This window comes from Spermophilus citellus (genome assembly GCF_964194105.1).
Source record: "Spermophilus citellus genome assembly, chromosome: 3".
NCBI lineage: Eukaryota > Metazoa > Chordata > Mammalia > Rodentia > Sciuridae > Spermophilus > Spermophilus citellus.
Window position 1 is genome coordinate 109,635,081 of NC_138184.1, and position 23,027 is coordinate 109,658,107.

Below are 23,027 nucleotides of genomic sequence, written 5' to 3' on the forward strand. Positions count from 1 at the left end.
ATTGCAGCACAGTCCCCCATCTAACACATCCTAATTTAGTAGAGATGCAGAGGGCTTTCCTTTCATAGCTGCTACTCTACATGGGAGCTGCTTCAAGTAGAATCCCAAAGGAATGACAAGCCAGAGCACCCTGAGGTCTGGAAATTTGGTGTCTTATATGTAAATCTAAAATATACCAGCACAATGGTATATACCAGTAATTCCAGCTACATGGGATTTTGTTTCTTCTCAGAACTTAGCACAGTGGATAGAGTCAAATAAACATTTTGGGGAGGGTTAACAGTTTGAAGACAGCAAACCATATTCCATGAAAATTGAGGACAGCTTGTAAAGAAAGCTACTTAAAAAGAATGCCAGGGGCTGGGATGTGGCTCAGCGGTAGAGCGCTTGCCTAGCACTGGCAGGACTCAGGTTCGATCCTCAGCACCACATAAAAATAAAGGCATTGTGTTGTGTCCATCTACACCTAGAAAATAAATGCTTAAAAATTTTTTTTTAAAAAAAGAATGCCCAAGTCCTTGAAGAAACAAATCCTGTTTAATTGTTCAACAAGGTTTAAGAAAAGCATTAGAAGAAAAATTAAATCATGCTTCAGTGAGAAAAAGCTTACCTAAGGCTTCTAGCATTCACTCAACTATCTACCTTACCATATGTCTACCAACTATCTACCATGTGCCAGAACTGTTTTAAGCTCTAGAGGTACAGCCATAAGTAAAACAAAAATCCTCATCCTCATGGATCTAACAATAAGAATATAAAAGTAAAAAAAAAAATCTAGTGTGTCAGGTGATGATAAGGAGAAATATTAGGTAGGGAGGATACATGAAGAATTCTGATGTGGAGTGTGGCAATTCAGACAAGACTTGAAGGAAGTAAAAGAGTAAGCTAGTGGAGATGTGGGGGATGTCAACATAACTTCTATAATCCAGGACACCCATGAGAATGAAAGGAGACACTATTAATAATTATACAAGTCAACAAGTTCAAAACTGTTCTGGGCCGGGCATGATGGAGCACACCTGTAATCCCAGTGGCTCAGGAGGCTGAGTCAGGAGGACTGCAAGCTCAAAGTCAGCCTCAGCAATAGCAAGGCACTAAGCAACTCAGTGAGACCCTGTCTCTAAATAAAGTACAATATAGGGCTAGGGATGTGGCTCAGAGGCCAAGTACCTCTGAGTTCAGTGCCTGGTCTTCCCACCCCGGGGGAAAAAAATGTTCTAGGTAAAATCAGACATATGGATCTTAGCTGTGAGGCTCTTTGGAATAAGAGAACAGCAGAGAGGACAGCAAGAGAAAGGACTAGAGATTCGGAGTGTGCATGGTCTATTTGGGAACCACTAAAGTGAAGTGAGAGGGGAAACCAGGAGATGCAATCTGAGACTAACCTGGAGAAGTATAACTCTAGGATGTCTGTCAATTACCATGATGCCATGGCTTTTATTCCAAGTGAGCTGGGAAGTACTTGGAGGGTTTTGTGTATATAAGTGTCAAAATCTGTCTTTTTTTTTGTCCTTTTTTTAATATTTTATTTACAGACAGGGTCTTGCTGAGTTGTTTAGGGTCTTGCTAAATTGCTGAGGCTGGCTTTGAATTGGGGATCAATCCTCTAGCCTCAGCTTCCCAAGCGGCTAGGATTACAGACTTGCACCCCTCTGAGCCCTTTTTATTTTACTTATTATTATTTTTTTTTAATGGTGCTGGGGATTGAACCCAGGGCCTTGTGCATGTAAGGCAAGCACTCTACCAACTCAAAATCTGACTTCTATTTTAGAATGCTCACTCCAAATTGCTGTGTTGAAAATATACTATATATATGAGGGCTGGGGTTGTGGCTCAGTGGTAGAGCACTCACCTAGCACGTGGGAGGCACTGGGTTCAATCCTCAGCACAACATAAAAAAATAAATAAATAAAGTTATTATGTCCATCTGCAAATAAAAATGTTTTTAAAAGAAAATATAATATATGAAAGGGCAAAGGAGAAAGCTGAGACCAGTTAGCAAACTACTATATCCAAATAAAAGATGGCAGGACTTTGTACCATGCTAGGACTGGTGAAGGTAGGGTTCACATAGCCTAAGACAGATCTGATATTAACTGGTTGTTATGGTTTAGAGGTAAGGTGTCCCCCAAAAGCTCATATGTGAGACAATACAAGGTTTGTAAGAGAAATGATTGGATTATGGGAGTCTTAATCCAAGCAGTGAATTACTCCCCTGATAAGGATTAACTGAGTGGCACCTGAAGTGGTAGGGTATGGCTAGAGGACACAGCAATTGGGGTGTGGCTTTGGGGTATATATTTGTATCTGGTAAGTGGAGATATCTCTCTTTGCTTTATGATCAACATGTGAGCTGCTTCCCTCTGCCACATTCTTCTGCCATGAGCCCAAGGAATGGAGTCTGCTGTCTATGGATTGAGACCTCTGAAATTGTGAGACCATAAATAAACCTTTCCTCTTCCACAGTTGTTGTGGTGTGGTCCTTTAGTTGTAGCAGCAGGAAAAAAAAAAAATGACTGAAACACTGGTTGTTGCACAGGGCAAGAAAAATTAGGATGATTTTTTTCTAAATTATTTCTGACTTACTAACATAATTGATCAGGTAGCCAGTGTCAAAGATGGGAGTTCAGGGGCTGGGGATGTGGCTCAAGTGGTAGCGCGCTCGCCTGGCATGCGTGCAGCCCGGGTTCGATCCTCAGCACCACATACAAAGATGTTGTGTCCACCAGAAACTAAAAAATAAATATTTAAAAAAAAAATTCTTTAAAAAAAAAAAAAAAAAGATGGGAGTTCAATTCCCACGTGGCTACAGCCTAACTCCTGATGTTCTCTGGCCCCCTCTGAACATATGGTACAGACCATATGGGGACTGGGCAAGGTTAAGGGTAATACCACTTAACTATATCACACTGACTAAAATAACTGAAGGGAGTCCACAATCTTAATAAGAAGTTAGATATATAAGCAAACACTCAAATACCAATTAAAAAATAATTCTGTGAATTATTCAAATGCTTTTCACATATAAAATCTGGGTCTTGAAATAGAGATTCTATTGTCAATAAATGTGCTAAACACTAGAGGGAAGTGAGTAAAGCTAAGCTCAATCTAGTGGGGAGAAAAACATGGAAACAGTGATAATAAGTTGGGTTGTTCACAAGGAGTTGCAGAAACATGTCTAAAATCTCTTGGGAGGACATGAGGAAGAAAGGGAACCACTAGGGTGGGGTTCATTGAGGAGTTATGATTGGACCATAAAGATTGAGTGGACGTATTGAGTGCCATACTGAATCAGGGACTGAAGACAAGGAAGAAGCATATTCTATACAGAAGGACTAGATTATGTAAAGGAATATGAGAACATAGTTCTTTTGAGAGATCACAAGCAATGGCTAGAATATAAAATATGGTCATACAATAACAATAATAGTACATATTTGATGAACACACACCATGTGTTCCTGGCACTGTCTTAAGCATGCATGTGGATCATCACATTTAATATTATAAGTATTATAATAATGAAAAAACTGACTTATACAGAGGTTAGGTAACTATCCCAAGGGACTCAGTGCTCATGAGGTAGATTCAGGCCTCATGTCCTAAGATTCTAGAACCTATACTCTTTAACATGCAATGCTATGAGGAAGTGGAGGCAGATGAAAATACAAAGGTAGGCAGGAGTCAAGTAATGGCTAGCATTACAAATCATGAAGAACCACTGAAGGGCTAGGGATATAGCTCAGTAGTAGAGTGGTTGACTAGCATGCATGAAGTCCTAAGTTCAATCTACAGCACTGCCAAAAAAGAAAGAAACACTGAAGGGTTTCTATTTGTGAAGTGAAAGCTGATCATATTTGCATTTGGAAATATTTCACTGGTGACAGTATGGAAGATGAATCAGAACAGACAAGAACTGAGAAAGATCATTTAGAAGGCTACTGCTATAATCCTGGCCAGATCATAGGAACCTGAACAAAAGCAGTGAGAAAGTAGATGAGCCAATGTCAGAAGAAAGAGGCAACAGAGGAGGAAGGGTGGGTTGAGGGATGGCTAGATGTGAATTCAGTTGAAAACACATTAAGGATGAGGCATCTGGGAGTCACCCAAGTCCAGAATTAGGCAGACCCACAATTCAGGAGCCCAAGAGGTAGGAGGCAAAACCAGAGGTACAGGTTACAGCAAATGCTTTTTTTTTTTTTTCCTTGTGTGTGCACCAGGGAACCTGAGAGGATTCCATGATGGTATCATCTGAGGATCTTCCACAACCATTCCCAAATAACGATTCTTTGAAAGCTCACTCTTTTCCCCAGGATAGACTGCAAAATTCCAAAAGATACATATAGAGAATCATCTAGGCTACCCCAAATCACAACACTAGTCTGAATAGATCTTGGTGCTGCTACCACCTCAATCTAATTAATTCTCCCTACTTCAGGTCACCAGAAAAACTAGCTGATGGTATACTCTAGGGAGCCCCAGAGCAGTGGAACTCTACCCCAAACAACGCAGGTAGCTCAAACTCTGAATTCCTAAAAAAAAATGGCTCTTTGGTTTAGCAAAGCATTAAAAACATGCCTTATTAACATTCTGAAAGCACTGGTTTGGCAGCAAGATAACATTTTTTTTTTAATTTTTTAGTTGTAGTTGGATCCAATACCTTTATTTTATTTATTTATTTTTATGTGGTGCTGAGGATCAAACCCAGGGCCTAGCACATGCCAGACAAGCGATCTACCACTGAGCCACAACCCCAGCCCCCAAGATAACATTTTTAAGTATCTTTTTATCAACAAACTTGTATTCAATTGGTTTTCTCATTTAAAATCAATGAAGCCAGGCACAGTGATATATACCTACAGTCCCAAATACTTGGGGGCCTGAAGTAGGAAGATTACCAAGTGTGAGGTCACCACCTTGAGCAACTTAGTGAGGCCCTGTCTCAAAATAAAAAATAAAAAGGGACTGGGGACGTAGCTCAGAGGTAAAACACCCCACGGTTCAATCCCCAGTACCAAATATATAAAGAAAGAAAAAAATACCAGGCACAGTGGCACATGTCTATAATCCCAACAACTTGGGAGGCTGAGGCAGTAGGACTACAAGTTTGAGGTCAGCCACAGTCACTTAGAGAGACCCTCAGCAAATCAGCAAAACCCCCATCTCAAAAATAATAAAGTAGGGGTGGGGCTATAGTTCAGTGATAGAGTGCTTGCCTAGCACATGAGGCACTGGGTTCAATCCTTAGCACCACATTTAAAAAAAAAAAAAAAAGATGGGCTGAGGTTGTGGCTCAGCGATAGAGCACTCATCTAGCACATGTGAGGCCCTGAGCTCAATCCTCAGCACCACATAAAAATAAATAAATAAAATAAAAGTATTGTATCCAAATACTTCTTAAAAATAAATATTTTTTAAAAGAATAAAATAAAAGTTAAAATTCTTTTTAAAAAATAAAATAACAAAGTAAAAGGACTAGTGACATAGTTCAGAGTAAAGCACTACTGGGTTCAATCCTCAGTACCAAAAAGTTAATGAAATGAATTAAATGAGTTTTCTCATTTAAAGTGAATTAATGAATGAATGAGTTTCTAATCATTTGGGATTCTTGTAATGCCAACCCCATTTCCAAGCTTCAGCCATAGGTCTCTAGGAATACTGCTGAATAAATCTACCAATAAATGAAGAAAATCATCATTAACAAATTTTATAAAACTTATTTTCACTACAACTTCCTTAAACCAAATATATGAAATGCAAGTTTGCTTACAGAATATTAAAGCATGAAATAGCAGCTCCATTTTTTTCTACTTGTAATGTTTTCACACTCATTTTTGCATAATACCTATCCTCTGAGGCTCTATAGAAACTGCCTCTGCCTATCCAATCTTATGTTCCCCTCTACCCTTAAAAAGTACTCTGAGGGGCTGGGGTTATAGCTCAGTGGTAGAGCACTTGCCTTGCACATGTGAGGCACTGGGTTCGATTCTCAGCACCACATAAAAATAAAATATATATATATATATATTTTTTTTTTTTTTGAGCAATCTCCAGAGAGAAAGCTCTAATGCAGCTTTCTCTGGGTTATCTTTTATTGCAATTTTTCTCATCACTATGGATTCAGAATATGTTATTGATTTTACAATTTCCAAATTTTGCCAAGATGTGACATTTCCTTAACAATCATTAGGGGTAGAGAAAAATGTGACATCAATTTACATTTTTCCAGGATGTGACATTTTCTTATTATTATGGGTACAAAATCATTGATAAAATATGTCACTTATTTGAATTTTTCAGATTTTTCCAAGATTTACTATTTTATTATTAATAGATGCAGTAAATATATTTTTAAAAAAAGTATTCTGAATAAAATGGTCAAATGAGGACAACAATCTGAGTCAAGATACCTAGTAGTTGGTATGAGAGATTAATTTAACATCTCTATATCTCTAGGCATTAAGTTACCCATATGTAAAATATATTTAGTAATTTATGCTCTACTGGGATGACTGCATAAGAAAATGGATATAAAAGTAATTCAAGAAACAACAAAACCAAGTTCCTACCAACTGCACTTGGAATCCTCATGTTCTAACTCTCTACTCAACCAAATTCTACCCCTTTGTGCCTGAAATGCATACTCACTTCTCTTAACAACTACATCACCTTTCTCTTTTTGATCATATAATTGGAACCACACTGCTCCCTTTGGAGTCTCTCCTGACTGTAAGAGAATGGGTTTGTTCCCTGAACTCCAACAACTGAAAGCTCCTCTAGAACAGAGACCATTCCTGGCCTTGGTGCTGCCCTCCATTCACATCAGGTAGCCCTCAGTCATGACTCCCTGACAACAAATGAGGCTTAAACAATATGTTCCCAGCTAAAAATGTACCATGCAGCCCATTTATAATTCCATAGATTATACAGCACTGGTTCTAAACAGGTCACCCAAAATTGTGGCTGAATGATCCCAAAATAGGCATGACCCTGACTTTCTGGACATCATATCACTTTCTGGATGTGAGCTGCTCCAAGCATACTGACTCTATTAGTCCTTGGGTGAGTTACCTGCACCACTGTTGCTAAGCAGGCTGACAGAAAGTTCTTCTGTTCCACTGAAGTTCAAGAAGGACAAGCCGTCACCAGGCTGGCGGGAAGTGCTGTGCCTGCAGAGAACAGAGCCCAGCCACCTGGCTTAATGAACACCATCAACTCTTTCTCCTGCTTACCCTATATCCCAGTGGGGATGTTAGGTAGAGAAGTCATGAAACAGGCCTGAAATTTAGCCCCAGAGACTGACAATCCTTGGGATCCATATCTCTAGCCATCAGGTGAAGATGCTTCATTGTGTGCCAGCTATGGCCTCCTCCCCTGGCACTCTGGCCACTTTCCCATAGCCATGTTAGACCACCAGACCTTTCTGTCTTCTGCCTCCCTCTAACTGACAAGGATGCATGTGAGATGTTTGAATAGGTACACCAGGGTTAATGTGGTAAAGAGGGCCACACCCTGCCCTGAGCACTCAGCCAACCCACAAGATGTCAAGGTGACTAAAAGAAAGGCCAAAGAGGGCAGGGGTTTCAACTTGCCTAGCATGCACCAGGCCCTGTGTTTGATCCCTAGCACCAAAAAGTAGGGGTGGGGGTAGGGGCAAAGACCACTTTTTGCAAGTGTTTCCAAACAATACAGAAAAAGTGAGTATAAGTATAACCTGGGCTCATGCTTGTCAAGTCTTAAATGACTTTCTTCCTACACTGACTATCTTTAGATGCCTTATAAACACATTCAGACTCTGGTTCAAAAAGACTTTTTTCCATAAAAAAATGAGGCCTTAATCTCATTTTTTTTCCCATTAACTTCTTTTAAACTCAACAGTGAGATTTCTTAGTGATCAAAATGACAAGTCACAGGGACACTGCCCAAAATGACAGCATATACCTGTCTCAGTACCCCAAATTCAAAGCCTTTTCTCTCTTGTTTGCATCCTTGACTAAGGTTTGAAAGACAGCTATCTTTAAGGTTTACAAAGTGCAACCTCAAAATGAACCTAAATCAGGGTCTAGGTAATACCACAGGCAAAAATGTCAAGCTGTTGGCTTTACATTTCATCCAGGAAGTGGCTGAAGAAGACCTCATATTACCTTTTCAAGTCTTATAAACATGATACTTTGTGAGTAGTCTGTTTTGCACATTATCCTGGGTGCCAAGAGTGTTCTGAGGTTACCTTCCAGAGCCCTGTGCACATTCTCACCTTCCAGCTGCTTCATGATATGCTAACTCCAACAGCTCTGCAGAGGAGTGAGTTGGATCCCTCTGCCCACTGCCCTGCAGCTCCGCCATATTCTGCCGGGTCTGATGATGGATCTGAATGGCCTCTCCAGATGGTCCTAACCAGACAAAGAACCATGAAGGATCATTCCCACCTGATGGTTAGTTCTATGTACTTAACGGCAATCTTCCTTCTTACCAACAGAAGGGATATAGGTATTAGGAAACTCAACAAAGGGCACACCACAAAAGAACATTATAAAAGGAATCCTCTGGTTCCCAGAAAGAACACCTCCCCCTCCAAGCAAGATTGGTGCTACTAAGGAACCTCATGTTTATCATCCTGCTTAATCTGTTAACATTTCAGAAGCCTCTGTCTCATGCATGCCAACAGAGATACAGAGAAATACAGAAGTACAGGAGAATTAACACAAACTAAATGAGAAGAAAACATGAATGAAACATCAAATGACTCTATTAATACTTAAGAAAATAACAAGTGATTCTAAGAAGCAGAAGATTCTGAAGTGCAAAAAAGAGCATGAGAGATCAGAATTAGCCAAATCTATTTAAATAAGCTTCCTAGAAACAAAGATTTTAGAGCTAAGTGTTAAACAAGATTAACAGGGGTTGAAGGAAAAGGGTAGGAGAGATAACATCAGAGTTTAGTTGGGAAAGGATAGTGTCTCTGAAGAGGAAAATAAAAAGACAGGAAGTTGAGGAGAGACAAAGTTGAGGAGCCTAGCAATGAAGGGCCTTAGCTATTAGAGAATCAGATGGAAAAGAGGATGAAACAAAGTCAACATTGTTTGGAGATTGTTGTTTTAGTAACTGTGAAGGGTGCAAGGAGGAAAAAGCACAGAAGCTGGAAGAGTTGAGGGTCACAGAAGAAAGTTCTCTCAAGAGATCTCAAAGCAAACCAATGGGGAAAACATGGAGAGAAAAGACAGCAGAAAAAAGCAAGTAGTCTCATTATCTCTTATTATCTTTTCTCTGCTATAAGAGGGCAGAAGAGGTTTGGGAATGACCTCCAATTTTAATCAAATTAACCAGATTCATTTCTCATTTTTTAAACTTTTAAACAGTAAAAGAAAGTGCAAAAAGAAAACAGATACTTCCAAGCATTCAGCAGGATGCTTTCCATTTAAAAAAAAAAAAAAAAAAAAACTGGAGCATCAGACATGGTGGCTCAGGTTTATAATCCCAGCGGCTCAGGAGACTGAGGCAGGATGATCAAGAGTTCAAAGACAGCCTCAGCAATGGCGAGGTGCTAAGCAACTCAGTGGGACTCTGTCTCTAAACAAAATGGTCAAGTGTCACTGAGTTCAATCCCCGGTACCAAAAAAAAAATATGGAGGTAATTCATGTTACTTCTTAACCCAGTAAGAGCTGATTAATCTGAAGTTTAATTTTAGTTACAGCTTTATAAAACCTTGCCATCATCTTCTTGACAACAGAAGACAGATCAAAAAGAATGTCCTCAGCACCACATAAAAATAAATAAATAAATAAAAGTATTTTAAAAAAAAAAGAATGGCCTAGGGAAAAAAATGAATTTTTAAAAAATTTCTTCAAAGCTGGACACACTGGCACATGCCTGTAATTCCAGCAACTTGGAAGGGTAAGATAGGAGATGCAAGTTTGAGGACAGCCTTAGCAATGTGGCAAGGCTCTAAAGAATTTAGCAAGACCCTACCTCAAAATTTAGAAAAATAAAAAATAAATTAAAAGGATTGGGGATGTAACTCAATAGTAAAGCACCCCTGGGTTCAATCCCCAACACCAAATGTATATATATAAATATATATAAATATATATATATATATATATATGTATACACACACACACACACACACACATATATATGTACACACACACACACATATATCTTTTTTTCTTCAGTTATCAGAAACCTCTAAGAGAAGACATAATCTTATAACAAAGACAATAAGATCAATATACAGAGAGAACAAAGAGAAAAAAGAATGAAGAGACTTTAGGCCTTAGGAAAGAAAGTAGGTGGCAAAGCATAGTCCTTTTCAAATAGGGGGGAAAAAAGAGTCCTTAGGTTAATATACCTAGTGAGGTACAAAGCCTATTCCCAAATACATCTTCAAGAATCCTCAAAAGAACCCCTGATATTGTCAAGTTTATCCCCATTACACTGGTGACAAATGTTCAGAAAAGTAGAAGCACTTAACAAAAGTCACATAGTCGATTAATATGGAAGAGTGGGGCCAAGAACTCCTAGTTCAAGGCACTTTCCTGTGCAACCAACTTACCCACAGGAAAAGTGTGCATCCAACGTCTTCTATTGGACGTGAGCTTCATAGGCATCCGTGAGGGGGCAAAGGGGTTAATCAGCGCTCTCTGGGGTGTGTATCCACCAGGTCGAACATGTAGCATGGACTCTGCACTGCCTACATGGAACCTCCCTGGTGCACTGGAGTCTCGCTGTGGTGGCTCCATCATGTTCTCCAGGACATCTGAAAGTTATCATGGAGTTGAGCCACAAAGACAAATTATAGAACCACAATGAAACCAAAACTAGGTGTACTAATAGCTGAGGTTGACAAGAATTTTAGACATCATAAGTGTCAGAAAGTGACAGAAATGAGTAAAACTGCTAAAAAACATACACAAATTTAACATGTTTAATTTTTTAAATACTTAGGAGAAGAGGATTTTCACTCTTGAAATACTGGCCCAGTGAATTACAAACCCAAAGGGGAAAACCACGCATCACCTGGAGACCTTGGACTTTTACCTAGATACAATAACTAAATAATGGGATTTTAGTTGTTTCCATTAGGGACAGGTTGAGTATATTTTTCTTTGGGGACCACAGGAGGATACTAGGGATTGAACCCAACAGGACTTTACCACTGAGCTACATCCCCAGTCCTTTTTATTTGGAGAAAGAGTATCATCAAGTTGCTAAGGCTGGCCTCAAATTTGCAATCCTCTTGCCTCAGACTCCCAGGTTGCTGGGATTACAGGTGTGTGCCATCATACTTGATAGGATAAGTGTATTCTTTATGTGGAAGGAACAATAAAAATAAATATTTAAGCCAGGAATAGTGGTGCACACCTATAATCCCAGTGACTCAGAAGACTGAGACAGTAGGATTGTCAGTTCAAGGCTAACCTTAGCAACTCTGCAAGACCCTGTTTCAAAATAAAAAACAAAAAGAAGTGCAAACATAGCTCAGTGGTAAAGCACTCTTGGTTTCAATTCCTAGTATAATCATTCAACAAATATAAATTTTTAATATATATATATATACACACACACACACACACATACACATATATATTAAACCAGAATATATATATAAAGATACATATATTCTGGTGAACCAGAAGGGCAGACCCTGGCAGAGTTAATAAATTGTTCACTAATCCTAAATGATTACAATTCCCTGTGCTTTTGCACTGAAGTTATATGAATTAGTTCCTGTTAACAGAACACGGGTAGAAGTGACATATCTTCCAGGCCTGGTACACAATTATCTCCATGCATGATCTCCATTCTGAGTATGACACAATTATAGAACCAAATGGAAATAAGAAGAAAAACAGAGTAAAGGTTTTTCTTAAAAAATAGTATAATACACACATACCTAACACCTAATCTGATTAGCACCCATTGCATTGACATGGAAATAATTAAGATAAGGGATGTTTTACCCAATCTGACCACTCCCTGCCACTCTCAACACCTACTATAATAAGGAAACTATCCCCAGCTTTACCCAGCTCTGCCTGTGCTTCAGCACTCTCACCTCGAGTGCTGGTGTAGCCCAAGGAGCTGCTGACTTCATACTGGTGCAGGTGGGGGTGTGGGATCATCAGGATGTTGGCACTTTTGCCCAGGGAGCTGTCGTCAGAAGCCTGGCTTCTTACTTCCTCAGTGGGTAGTGCACGGCTCGGAAGGGAAGGACTGGATGAGACATCACAAGAGCTGGCACTCTTGCGGTTGTGATTCTCCCGCTCCCGCACAGACCTGCCAGGTAAGAGAAAACTCACCACCAAGCAAGGGCTCCTATCTTATTTCAAGTTAAAACTCCAAAACCCATCACCTACTCAATGTACTTAAAGAAAGTATTTTCTACTCAAAGAAAACCCAATGTCATGGATCAGAGGTGTTGCCCTTAGCTGTCTGATATGTAGTATAAGAAAGGGGAGAGGTCTGGGGTTGTGGCTCAGTGGTAGAGCACCCGCCTAGCACGAGCGAGGCCCCAGGTTCGATCCTTAGCACCACGTAAAAATAAAGAAGTACAATAAAGGTATTGTGTTCATCTACAACTAAAAATTTTAAAAAAAAAGAAAGAAAGGGGAGACACAGATGCCAGTTTTCAAATAGCAGAAATCCGGGGATCACAATTGTAAAGAAGTGATTACTCCATTCTGACACCACTGATCAACCTCACATCACTAGAAGTGGAATAATAGGACAAGATGCCAGGTGATACAAGAAAAGATACACAGTGTCAGCTCAGAAATTTTCTTGTCTTACAAATGGAACCGAAATATAATCAAGCTTTTAAAGCTAACTGCCAGTTTACAAAAATTCAGAGAATAGAGGAAAAGTTAATATTATTTTTAAAAAATTAGCTAAATAAAAAAAGCAAAATGTTCTAATGTCACTAAAAGAGATATTATGACCAAATGGAATGTGTGAATCTTGGTTAGATCCTAATTTAAACAAACTAATTGCAAAAAAAAATTTTGGAGAAAATGGAGAAATCTGAATATGGACATGAAAGATTAAGGAATTGATATTAATTTTGATACTAAAGATAATGGTACTGTGAAAATATTTTCAAAAACTTCTTTATTAGGGATATGTACTGAAGTACATTCAGGTGGAGAAACAGGCCTGGAGTTTGTTTTAAAATACTCCAGTAAGCCAGGAACGGTGGCGTATGCCTATAATCCCAGAAGCTGGGGACAGGAGATTACAAATTTGAGGTCAGTCTAAGGAAATTAGAGAAATCTGTCTCAAAATTAAAATGGCTGAGGACATGGCTCAATGATAGAGAACCCCTGGGTTCAATTCCCAATACCACTAAAAAAATTAAAAAGTTAAATTAAAACACACCAGTCAAAATTGTGGGGGCAAAATGACAAAACAAGATGGGCAACATGTCAATAATTGTTCACGATACTAGTCTATTTGCGCATGTTTGAATATTTTCTTAATTAAAACATTAAAAACAATATACTCATTAAAACATATAACTCCCTAAGGGAAATAAATCTCAAGAAACATAGTTAGAAAGATGAAAAGAAGAAAAAGAGAGAAGCCTAACAAGGAGGTGAACTCTTACAATTAAAGTATTATCTTACCAATAGGACTACCCACTTGGCATCAGAGCTGTTTTCTTTCAGCCTGGAAGAATTCTGTCTTAAATCAGAGCTCAAACAGAGCCAAATTCTGACTACATGTTCATTGCTTCAAAAGTAAAATTTTTTTGGTACCAGGGATTGAACCCAGGGGTGCTCAACCACTGAACCACATCTCCAGTGCAGTCGTACCCAGCTCAAAAGTAAAATATTTGAATACTTGTATATGTTTAGCCACATATGAGAGAGAGAACAATTAAAGCAGTCTGTAGCCAGGCACAGTGGCACATGCCTGTAATGCTAGTGGCTCCGGAGGCTACGGCAGGAGGATCACAATTGCAAAGCCAGCCTCAGCAACTTAGCAAGGCGCTAAGCAACTCAGTGAGAACCTGTCTCTAAATGAAACACAAAACAGGGTTAGGGATGACTCAGTAATTGAGTGCCCCTGAGTTCAATCCCCAGTACTCAAAAAAAAAAAAAAAAAAAAAAAAGGTTAGGGGTAAACCTAGCAGTTCAGGAGGCTGAAGCAGGAGGATGGTGAGTTCAAAAAAAAGCCAGCCTTAGCAAAAAGCGAGGCTCTAAGCAATTCAATGAGATCCTGTCTCTAAATATAAAATGGGGCTGGGGTATGGCTCAGTGGTCAAGCACCCCTGAGTTCAACTCCCAATGCCAAAAGGGGCGGGGGGGGGGGGAGGTGCCTGGGGATGTGTCCATTGGTGCTCTGTACTATTTTTCTTTCTTCAAGTTCCTTAAATTTTGCTGCTATCTTTATTATTATCTTCTGCAAGCTTTTTTTTTAATTTTCTATTTGTTCTTTTTAGTTATACATGACTATAGAATGTATTTTGACATATCAAACATATGGAAGCTTTGATTTTAATTTGGTCTTCTTTTTCTAGTTTCTTAGAATGAAAATTGAGGTTATTGACTTGAGACATTACTTTTTGTTCTCACATAGGCATTTAGTGCTATATATAAAGTTCCCTTAAACTGTTTTAACTGCATCATGCAAACTTTATGTTATATTTCTGTTTTCATTCAGTTAAAAAAAAAATTCTAATTTTACTTCAGACTTTTCCTTTTCTATATACTGGGGACAGATCCCAGCAGCATTCTACTATTGTGCTATATATCCCCAGTCTTTTTTATTTTTTATTTTGAGACAGGATTTCACTGAGTTGCCCAGACTGACCTGGAACTTGCAATCATCTTGCCTCAGCCTCCAAATTGCTGGAATTATACCTGTGTCCCATAGATTATTTAAAAGTGCGCTTAGTTTCCTAATATTTGGGGATTTTCTAGTATCTTTCTGTTAAGAATTTCTTGTTTATTTTATTAGATACAGTATTTTATTAGATACAATAAGATACAGTATCATTTCAGTCCTTTTAATTTTTTAAAAATTTTTTTAGTTGTAGATGGACATAATACCTTTATTTTATTTATTTATTTTATGTGGTGCTGAGGATTGAATCCAGTACTTCATACATGCAAGGCAAGCGCTCTGCCACTGAGCCACAATCCCAGCCATCAGTCCTTTTAATTTTAAGGTTTGGTTTATGGCCAGAATATTTCCTGTCTTATAAATGTTCCACATTTACCTGAGAAATGTGCATTCTGCTAGCTTACATTGTTATTTACAGTTACAATTAATGAAGCTTCTTATTATGGAACAGAAGGGAAAGTCATTGAATTTTTAAGATAAAAAAAAATTATTTCTGCATTATGAGTTCTCTCAGGCCATGCCCACAGACTTCTGAGGTACTATTCACTGTTGCATAAAAAGTTTACAGGGGGCTGGGGATGTGGCTCAAGCGGTAGCACGCTCGCCTGGCATGCGTGCGGCCCGGGTTCGATCCTCAGCACCACATACCAACAAAGATGTTGTGTCCGCCGAGAACTAAAAAATAAAGATTAAAAAATTCTCTCTCTCTCCTCTCTCACTCTCTCTTTATTTTTTTTTTTTAAAGAGAGAGTGAGAGACAGAGAGAGAGAGAGAATTTTTTAATCTTTATTTTTTAGTTCTCAGCGGGCACAACATCTTTGTTGGTATGTGGTGCTGAGGATCGAACCCGGGCCGCACGCATGCCAGGCGAGCGCGCTACCGCTTGAGCCACATCCCCAGCCCCTCACTCTCTCTTTAAAAAAAAAAAAAAAAAAAAAAAAAAGTTTACAGGTACTTTCAAGCCTTAGGAAGAATTACCATCTTCACATTGTCACATATATCAGAATCATGGCAGAGACAGTTAATGCAGATTCCTGAGTTCTCTGCCTAGAAAATAATAGCTAGCATTTATTAGATACATTTTTCATGTATTATTTCATTTATGCTTTACAAACATACCTATAAGAGAGCACCATTTTACAAATGAAGAATGTGAAGTTACTTAGCTTATAAGTGAAAAAAATCAGTATTGAAAAAAATCAGTATTGAAACCCACCTTTAGTAGGCACAATGGTACACACTTGTAATCTCAGAAATTTGGGGGTATGATGCAGGAGGATGAAAAGTTCAAGGCCCACCTCAACAACTTAGTAAGACCCTAAGCAACTTAGCAAGACCCTGTCTCAAAATAAAAAAATAAAAAGGTCTGGGGATATTTCTCAGTGGTTAAGCACTACTGGGTTCAATTCCTGGTACAAAAAAAAAAAAAAAATCAAGCCTATATAGCTGAGTGTAGTGGTACACCCTGTAGACCCAGCTATTTGGGAGGCTGAAACAGGAGCATTGCCTGAGTCCAGCAGTCTGAAATCAGCCTGGGCAACAGAGTGAGACCTCATCTCAAACAATTAAAATTAGGGTTGGGATTATAGCTCAGTGGTAGAGTGCTTGCCTCTGCACACATGAAACACTGGATTTGATCTTCAGCACCACAAAAAAATAAATAAAGTATCCATTTACAACTAAAACAAAGAAGTTTTTTAAAAAATACTTCTTTTTTAATTTTTTTGTTTTAGTTGTTGATGAACCTTTATTTATTTATTAATTTATAATGTGGTGTTGAGAATCGAACCCAGTGCCTCACCCATGCTAGGCAAGTGCTCTACCACTGAGCCACAACCTCAGCCCAGTTATTAAAAAAATATTTTTAAGTAAAATAATAAAGACTCAACCGGGCATGATGACAAACACCCATAATCCCAACTACTCAGGAATCTGAGGCAGGAGGATCACAAGCCCAAGGCCCACCTGGGCAACTTAGTAACATGCTGTCTCAAAATACAATAAACAAAGATCAGGAATGTAGCTCAATGAAACAGCACTTGCCTAGTATGTACAAGGCCATGCATTCAATCCCCAGTACTGTTTAAAAAAATAACTTTTAATATAAAGACTCTGAAGAAAAGCCCCTGTCTCTAAAAAAAGCATTCACTTGTAGCAAAGCTGTTTGTCAAACTTATCTTGAGCTCTAAACATTCTCAGGAATAGATATTACAGGATGAAGGAAAAGAATAAAAAGCAATCATGTGGTCATTATAAACTCATTTGCCTCCAAAATCAAGAGACATAATATCCTTCTAATCAGCTGTGCTTAAATTTGCAGATTTAAGATACCTGAGGAATAGAGGTGCATGCCTGTATAATCCCAGCTTCTCAGGAGACCAAGGTAGGAGAATCTCAAGTTGAGGCCCGCCTTGGCAACCTAGCAAGACCCTGTCTCAAAATTTTAAAAAATATGGACAGGAATGTAGCTCAGTGCCAGAGGGCTTGCTTCACATGCTCAAGGTCCTAGTTTGAGCTCCAGTACCAAAAAAAAAAAAAAAAAAGAGTAAGGGGAAGGGGAGAAGGAAGAGGGGAAAAAAAGAAAGAAATCTGAAAAATAAACTGGTATGATCTGGTCAAATGGGGACAAAAAATAAGCTAGATTTCTATTTTATACATTCACTTTAAAAAATCTACATAAAGAACTAAAATAAGCATAAAATACAAGATTATCAAGTATATGAAGAAAATACAAAATACATATCTATAATTTGGGGTAAATAGGCTTTATACAAGATCAAAGTTATTGTATCTAGCTCTATCACAATCAGAAACTGCTATATAACCAAACACCACAGAAAAAATATAATTCATGTGTTCTTGAAATAATAAACTTATAATAATCTGGGCTCAGGAATATATCTTAGTGCCAGGCCAGTAAGATGATCATTCTGGAATTTATGAATGTTTGCTTTTGATTAGAAAAAGCCTAAGGTGGGGGTGGGGCTGGGGTTGCCGCTTGGCGGTAGAGCACTCGCCTAACACATGCAAGGCACTGGGTTCAATCCTCAGCACCACATAAAAATAAAATAAAGGTATTGTGTCCAAGTACAACTTAAAAAAAATATTAAAAAAAAGCCTAAGTACCTTCTTATTTTAAGACACTACTTCATGGCAAACAAAATGGCTAGGCCAAAGAACTGGAAAACCAAATCCCTAATGATCTGCCTGGCACAGCTTCTATTTGGCTAATTTTATTTTATTTTTTTTTAAGAGAATTTTTTTAAATATTTATTTTTTTTTAGTTTTCGGTGGACACAACATCTTTGTTTGTATGTGGTGCTGAGGATCGAACCCAGCCGCATGCATGCCAGGTGAGCGCGCTACCCCTTCAGCATCACATCCCCAGCCCCTACTTGGCTAATTTTAATTAAAACATTTTCAAGGTTGCTCTCACAAAGGTCCCTATTAGATTTCAGGTTTTCCTAAATAACTTTTATATAAACCCCAAGTCAATCAGCTGAAAACCTGCAGGTGGCGAGGCGCTGAGCCCGGGATGGGCCAGGCAGCCTGAACACTTGAGCATCGTAGGCATCATAATCTACTTGGATTGGAAGGGCATTCTCAGATTCTTTTGGAGTCCCAAGAGCTGAAATACACAAATAGTACAAACTGTCACCCAAAGACATTTCACACATTTCTTCACCAACATCTGTGAGACACTAGGTTCATCATCTACCTCTGAGAAAATGGAGATAATAACCCATTGATAAGGTTGTTAAGATGAAATGACTTTTAAGTTAAAGCAACAAAGAAATAGTACAGAACTAAATAAAGGCAACTTATTGGTAGCATTTCATTCCTATGTGATCCCCGTTAAAAAAATATCATCCAGGGCTGGGGTTGTGGCTCGGTGGTAGAGCACTTGCCTAGCATGTATGAGGTTCGATCTGGGTTCAATCCTCAGCACCACACAGAAATATATAAGCAAAATAAAAATATTGTGTCCATCTACAACTAAAAACAATTATTTTTAAAAAACTACATATCATCTTATATGTTTAATGCTTTAAAACTTTCTACCTGATCTCTACAATTGACCTACGGAAAACAAAAAAAGATTTGGTCATCATCCAACTTGCAATTGACATGACAAAAATACAAGGTGGCTAAGAGGTGACACAAAGGGAATTCAGGTCTCCCAACTGTTCAGTGAATTTTCTTAAGCAATTTCATATAATTTTGTCACCATGGGTTAGCTCTTTCTAAAAGTGATGAAAGAAGGTCTCAAAAAATGTCAAAGGACTTAAAATCAGCATACTATAGTAATATAGCCACATCAAAGTTTACAGCAGCTCAATTCACAATAGCTAAACTATGGAACCAACTTAGATGTCCTTCAAGAGATGAATGGATTTAAAAAATGTGATATGTATACTCAATGGAATATTACTCAGCTTTAAAGAAGAGTGAAATTATGGCATTAGTTAATAAATGGTTGGAGTTGGAGAATATCATGCTAAGCGAAATAAGCCAATCCCACAAAACCAAAGGCCAAATGTTTTCTCTAATATGTAGATGCTAATTCACAATAAGGCACTAGAGAAGAATACTGTTACCTTAGATTAGGTAGAGGGAAGTGATGGGAGGAGAGGGAAGGGGATTGGGGATAGGAAAGATAGTAGAATTAAATAGACATTATTACTTTATGTATGTATGTGACTGCATGACCAATATGATTCTGCAACAGGTACACTCAGGAAAATGAGAAATTATATCCCATCTATGTATGATATATCAAAGTGCATAAATGCATTCTACTGACATGTATAACTAATTAAAACAAATTTAAAAATTAATAAAAAATACTCACATGTATCACGTCCATTTTTTGCTTTTTCAGAGGCAGGCTATAAAATTGAAAAGATTTAATCACTCTCCTATGCCAGTATAGAACATCGCACAAAGTATAGTATATATGTGGCTGCTCCCCAGGGCAAAGACAATGTCTCAACCCTTCCTATAACTGATGGGAAGGCAGGAAGCTAAGATCTGACACCCACCTTACACAGCATCAGACCTTGCAAGATCCCTTACTTCCCACCTCAAATCTGATTAATTCTTACCACCCCAACCACTGGTAGAACTGGTGAGTATACTCAATTCTATAAAGAATAAGGAATTTGGGCTGGAGTTGTGACTCAATGGTACAGCCTTGCCTAGCACGCGTGAGGCAATGGGTTCGATCCCCAGCACCACATTTTTCAAAAAATAAACAAAATAAAAGTATAAAAAAATTAAAAAAAAAAAGAAGAAAAAGGAATTTGCCCAAAGTCATACAATCAGCAGGTAGCAGAGTCAAAATACAAACCCAAATTTTCAGACTTATGTTCAATCCACTGCTATATTCTACCTTGGCTAGGTCCCACCTTGAACCCTGCATGCTTCCCCTCCTCCATGACACCATCACCTGTCTGTCTACACCTACCAGAGCAGAGCACTCCAAACATTGTCCAATTTGCTGAAATGGAGTACAAAGGTGGAGGAGAAAAACTGATAGCATTATCACTTTTATTGTTTGTTTGGGAGTAATGGGGATTGACCCCAGGACCTGTGCATGCTACACATGGGCTCTACCACTGATTTACATACCCACTCCCTGCCTTATTATATGTTTATCTAATACAGAAAGTTATAACATTCTTTTTTGTTTTTCTCCTGCATTACTAAGGATAGAACTTAGGCTCACACATGATAGGCAAGTGATCTACCAATGAACTATATCCCCAGTCCTTTTTGTAAATTTTGAGACAGGGTCTTGCTATGTTGCCCAGGCTGGCCTTCAACTTGTAATCCTCCTGCCTCTGCCTCAAGAGTAGGAAGGCTGACAAGTGTGTGCTACCACACCCATTCAAAAATTGTATAATTCTAAGGTAAATTTCTTATGCCCTATTTATGACCATGTGGAGAGATGAAGGTACCCCAGAATCATATATTATAATTACATTGATGTGTGACAGTTCCCAAAGGTTCTATGGCTTTGATGACACCTACCTTCTTTCCGGCCAGTTTAATTCGTGGGGTGAAACTGTTACAAAAAAGCTGGCTTTTGGATGTATAGAAACTATTAAGAAAAAATAAATAAATAAACAGGGTCATTAATCAAAACCTTAAGACACAGCTGTAATCCTAAGCATGGACCTGCCCTCCCAAGATTGGGACTGTTTTTAGGCTTCAATGAGCTTTCATATTCTAACTTCTTTTGCAATCACTATAAAACACTAATTATGTTTTTAATTATTCTATTCCTTTTTTCCCATAAGTTGTTTCATGTGTGCTAATCCTATATGCTAACTATAATTGGATCAGAATTTCCTCCTGTGGCAGGGATTAAATCTATTTACCCCCTGATACTTTTCACCTTGATTTTTGCCATGGGTTGGGCACAAGAGAGGTTCTTATCACTCACTCATAGATCAGCATTTAGTAAGCATGAAAAAGCCAGACAAGAAAGGGAAAGGGGGCTGGGGATGTGGCTCAAGCGGTAGAGCGCTCGCCTGGCATGCAGGCGGCCCGGGTTCGATCCTCAGCACCACATACCAACAAAGATGTTGTGTCCGCCGAGAACTAAAAAAATATATATATATTAAAAAATTTTCTCTCTCTCTCTCTCTCTCTCTCTCTCTCCCCCCCCCCACTTTCTCTTTAAAAAAAAAAAAAAAGGGAAAGGATTAGTACTCAAGAAAAAGATGGCAGAAACCATCAAATCTTAATCCCTCTGAAAATAATCTTAATACAGTAATGTCTAAGATCACAAAAAAATAAAAACCAGTTTTGCACTGGGTACACTGAATGAATGAATGAATGAATGAATGCTATAAAGCCTTTCTATTCCTCAGGCATCTCTTGTATTCTCTTCCATCATTAACTTTTAAATGAGATTTGGAATGGTGACCAATCCACACCTTCCATCAAATCTCTGCAAAAATAAAAAAATATTAAAAGGCACAATGTTCGCAAATAATCAGTAGACCATGGGGCAATCCTAGTGACATATTAAATACAAGAACATAAGAATGTTACCTGTCATCAGACATAGGGATTACACCCCTGTGATTTGTCTGTCCCAGTGGTATCAAGGAAAGTACCAAGTAGAGTCTGCTACTCTCTTCCCAGACACTAATTATAAAAGATCTGAGTGATAAAGTGATGTCAGCCAGAAGAATGGGTTTCTATTAAACTGAACCATATGAAATTGAAATTTCTAAGGATCAGTCTAATATGATTTCAAATGATTGAAAGTAACAGCTACAACTTTGTCATGGACACCCTGTTCAACCCCAGGCAAGGCACTTAACCTCTCTAGAATTCAGCTTTCATTACTATATAATGTGACTGAATGAATGGTCTACAGGATCTCCAAGATAGAGTCCCATTATATCCTGTCATATCCCCTACATCCCACTTGTATAATTCTTATATATATGATATTAATTTACTCTGTGGATCAATTTTCATCATTAGTCTGAAATACTTCAGGGGTACTATGGTCTTACTTAAGAAAATGTGATCAAGTTTACTAAGGCCTCTGGCCTTATCTAGTGGAAACATGTTGCCCACTTACTTCTGAAGAAGCTTTGCTGAAAGAAGAAAACAAATGGCTCCTATAAGCAGTGTCCATCTTTGTACCCTTGTTCTTATCACCAAATGGCTTGGGCAAACAGGATTAACAGTGAAATGAGAAAAGCAGATCTTGAGCTACCCCCTACCACTGCCCCGGTGAAGCTCCCAACATGCAAATCCATGCTATATCATTAGCTGGCAGTAGAGAACCAATTTAGTATGATAAATAAAGTGATAATTCAGGAAACATTCAAGATACCATTAAGTAAAACTTGAGAAAATTACAAAACTTCAATTCATATAAAATTTTGTGAATTTTATAACTAAATTCAAAACCATGAACTACAATGTATAATTAAACAGTAACTTTTTTTTAACTGAGAAATAAATCTGAAAGGCTATTAAAAAGTTCAATTAATTGCCCATTCCTGTAATCCCAGCAACTCAAAGGCTGAGGCAAGAGAATCTCAAGTGCAAGGTCAACTTGGGCAAGTTAGCAACACCCTGTCTCAAAATGGAAACTAAAAAGGATAGGAATGTAGCTCAGTGGCAGAACACCTCTTGGTTTAATTCCCAATAC

At 38.3% G+C, this 23,027-nt stretch overlaps 1 protein-coding gene across 19 annotated transcripts in view; it reads right to left on the reverse strand.

The window, feature by feature from the left end:
• Window positions 1-23,027, reverse strand: part of DEPDC5 (DEP domain containing 5, GATOR1 subcomplex subunit) — a 158,339-nt gene that overhangs the window by 81,172 nt on the left and 54,140 nt on the right. For 16 of the 19 annotated variants that reach the window (XR_014021036.1, XR_014021037.1, XR_014021038.1 and 13 more), the window contains 7 exons: window positions 20,879-20,948; window positions 19,698-19,734; window positions 18,353-18,473; window positions 12,057-12,277; window positions 10,554-10,757; window positions 8,255-8,390; window positions 7,072-7,169 (listed from right to left, as the gene is read on the reverse strand). Coding sequence is in view for 13 of the 19 variants with exons in the window: in XM_081285913.1 (XP_081142039.1) it covers window positions 7,072-7,169; window positions 8,255-8,390; window positions 10,554-10,757; window positions 12,057-12,277; window positions 18,353-18,473; window positions 19,698-19,734; window positions 20,879-20,948 (887 nt within the window). In the remaining 6 variants the exon portion in view is untranslated. The remainder of the gene's footprint in view (window positions 1-7,071; window positions 7,170-8,254; window positions 8,391-10,553; window positions 10,758-12,056; window positions 12,278-18,352; window positions 18,474-19,697; window positions 19,735-20,878; window positions 20,949-23,027) is intronic. The other 3 variants (XM_081285906.1, XM_081285907.1, XM_081285917.1) reach the window with 1 other exon arrangement.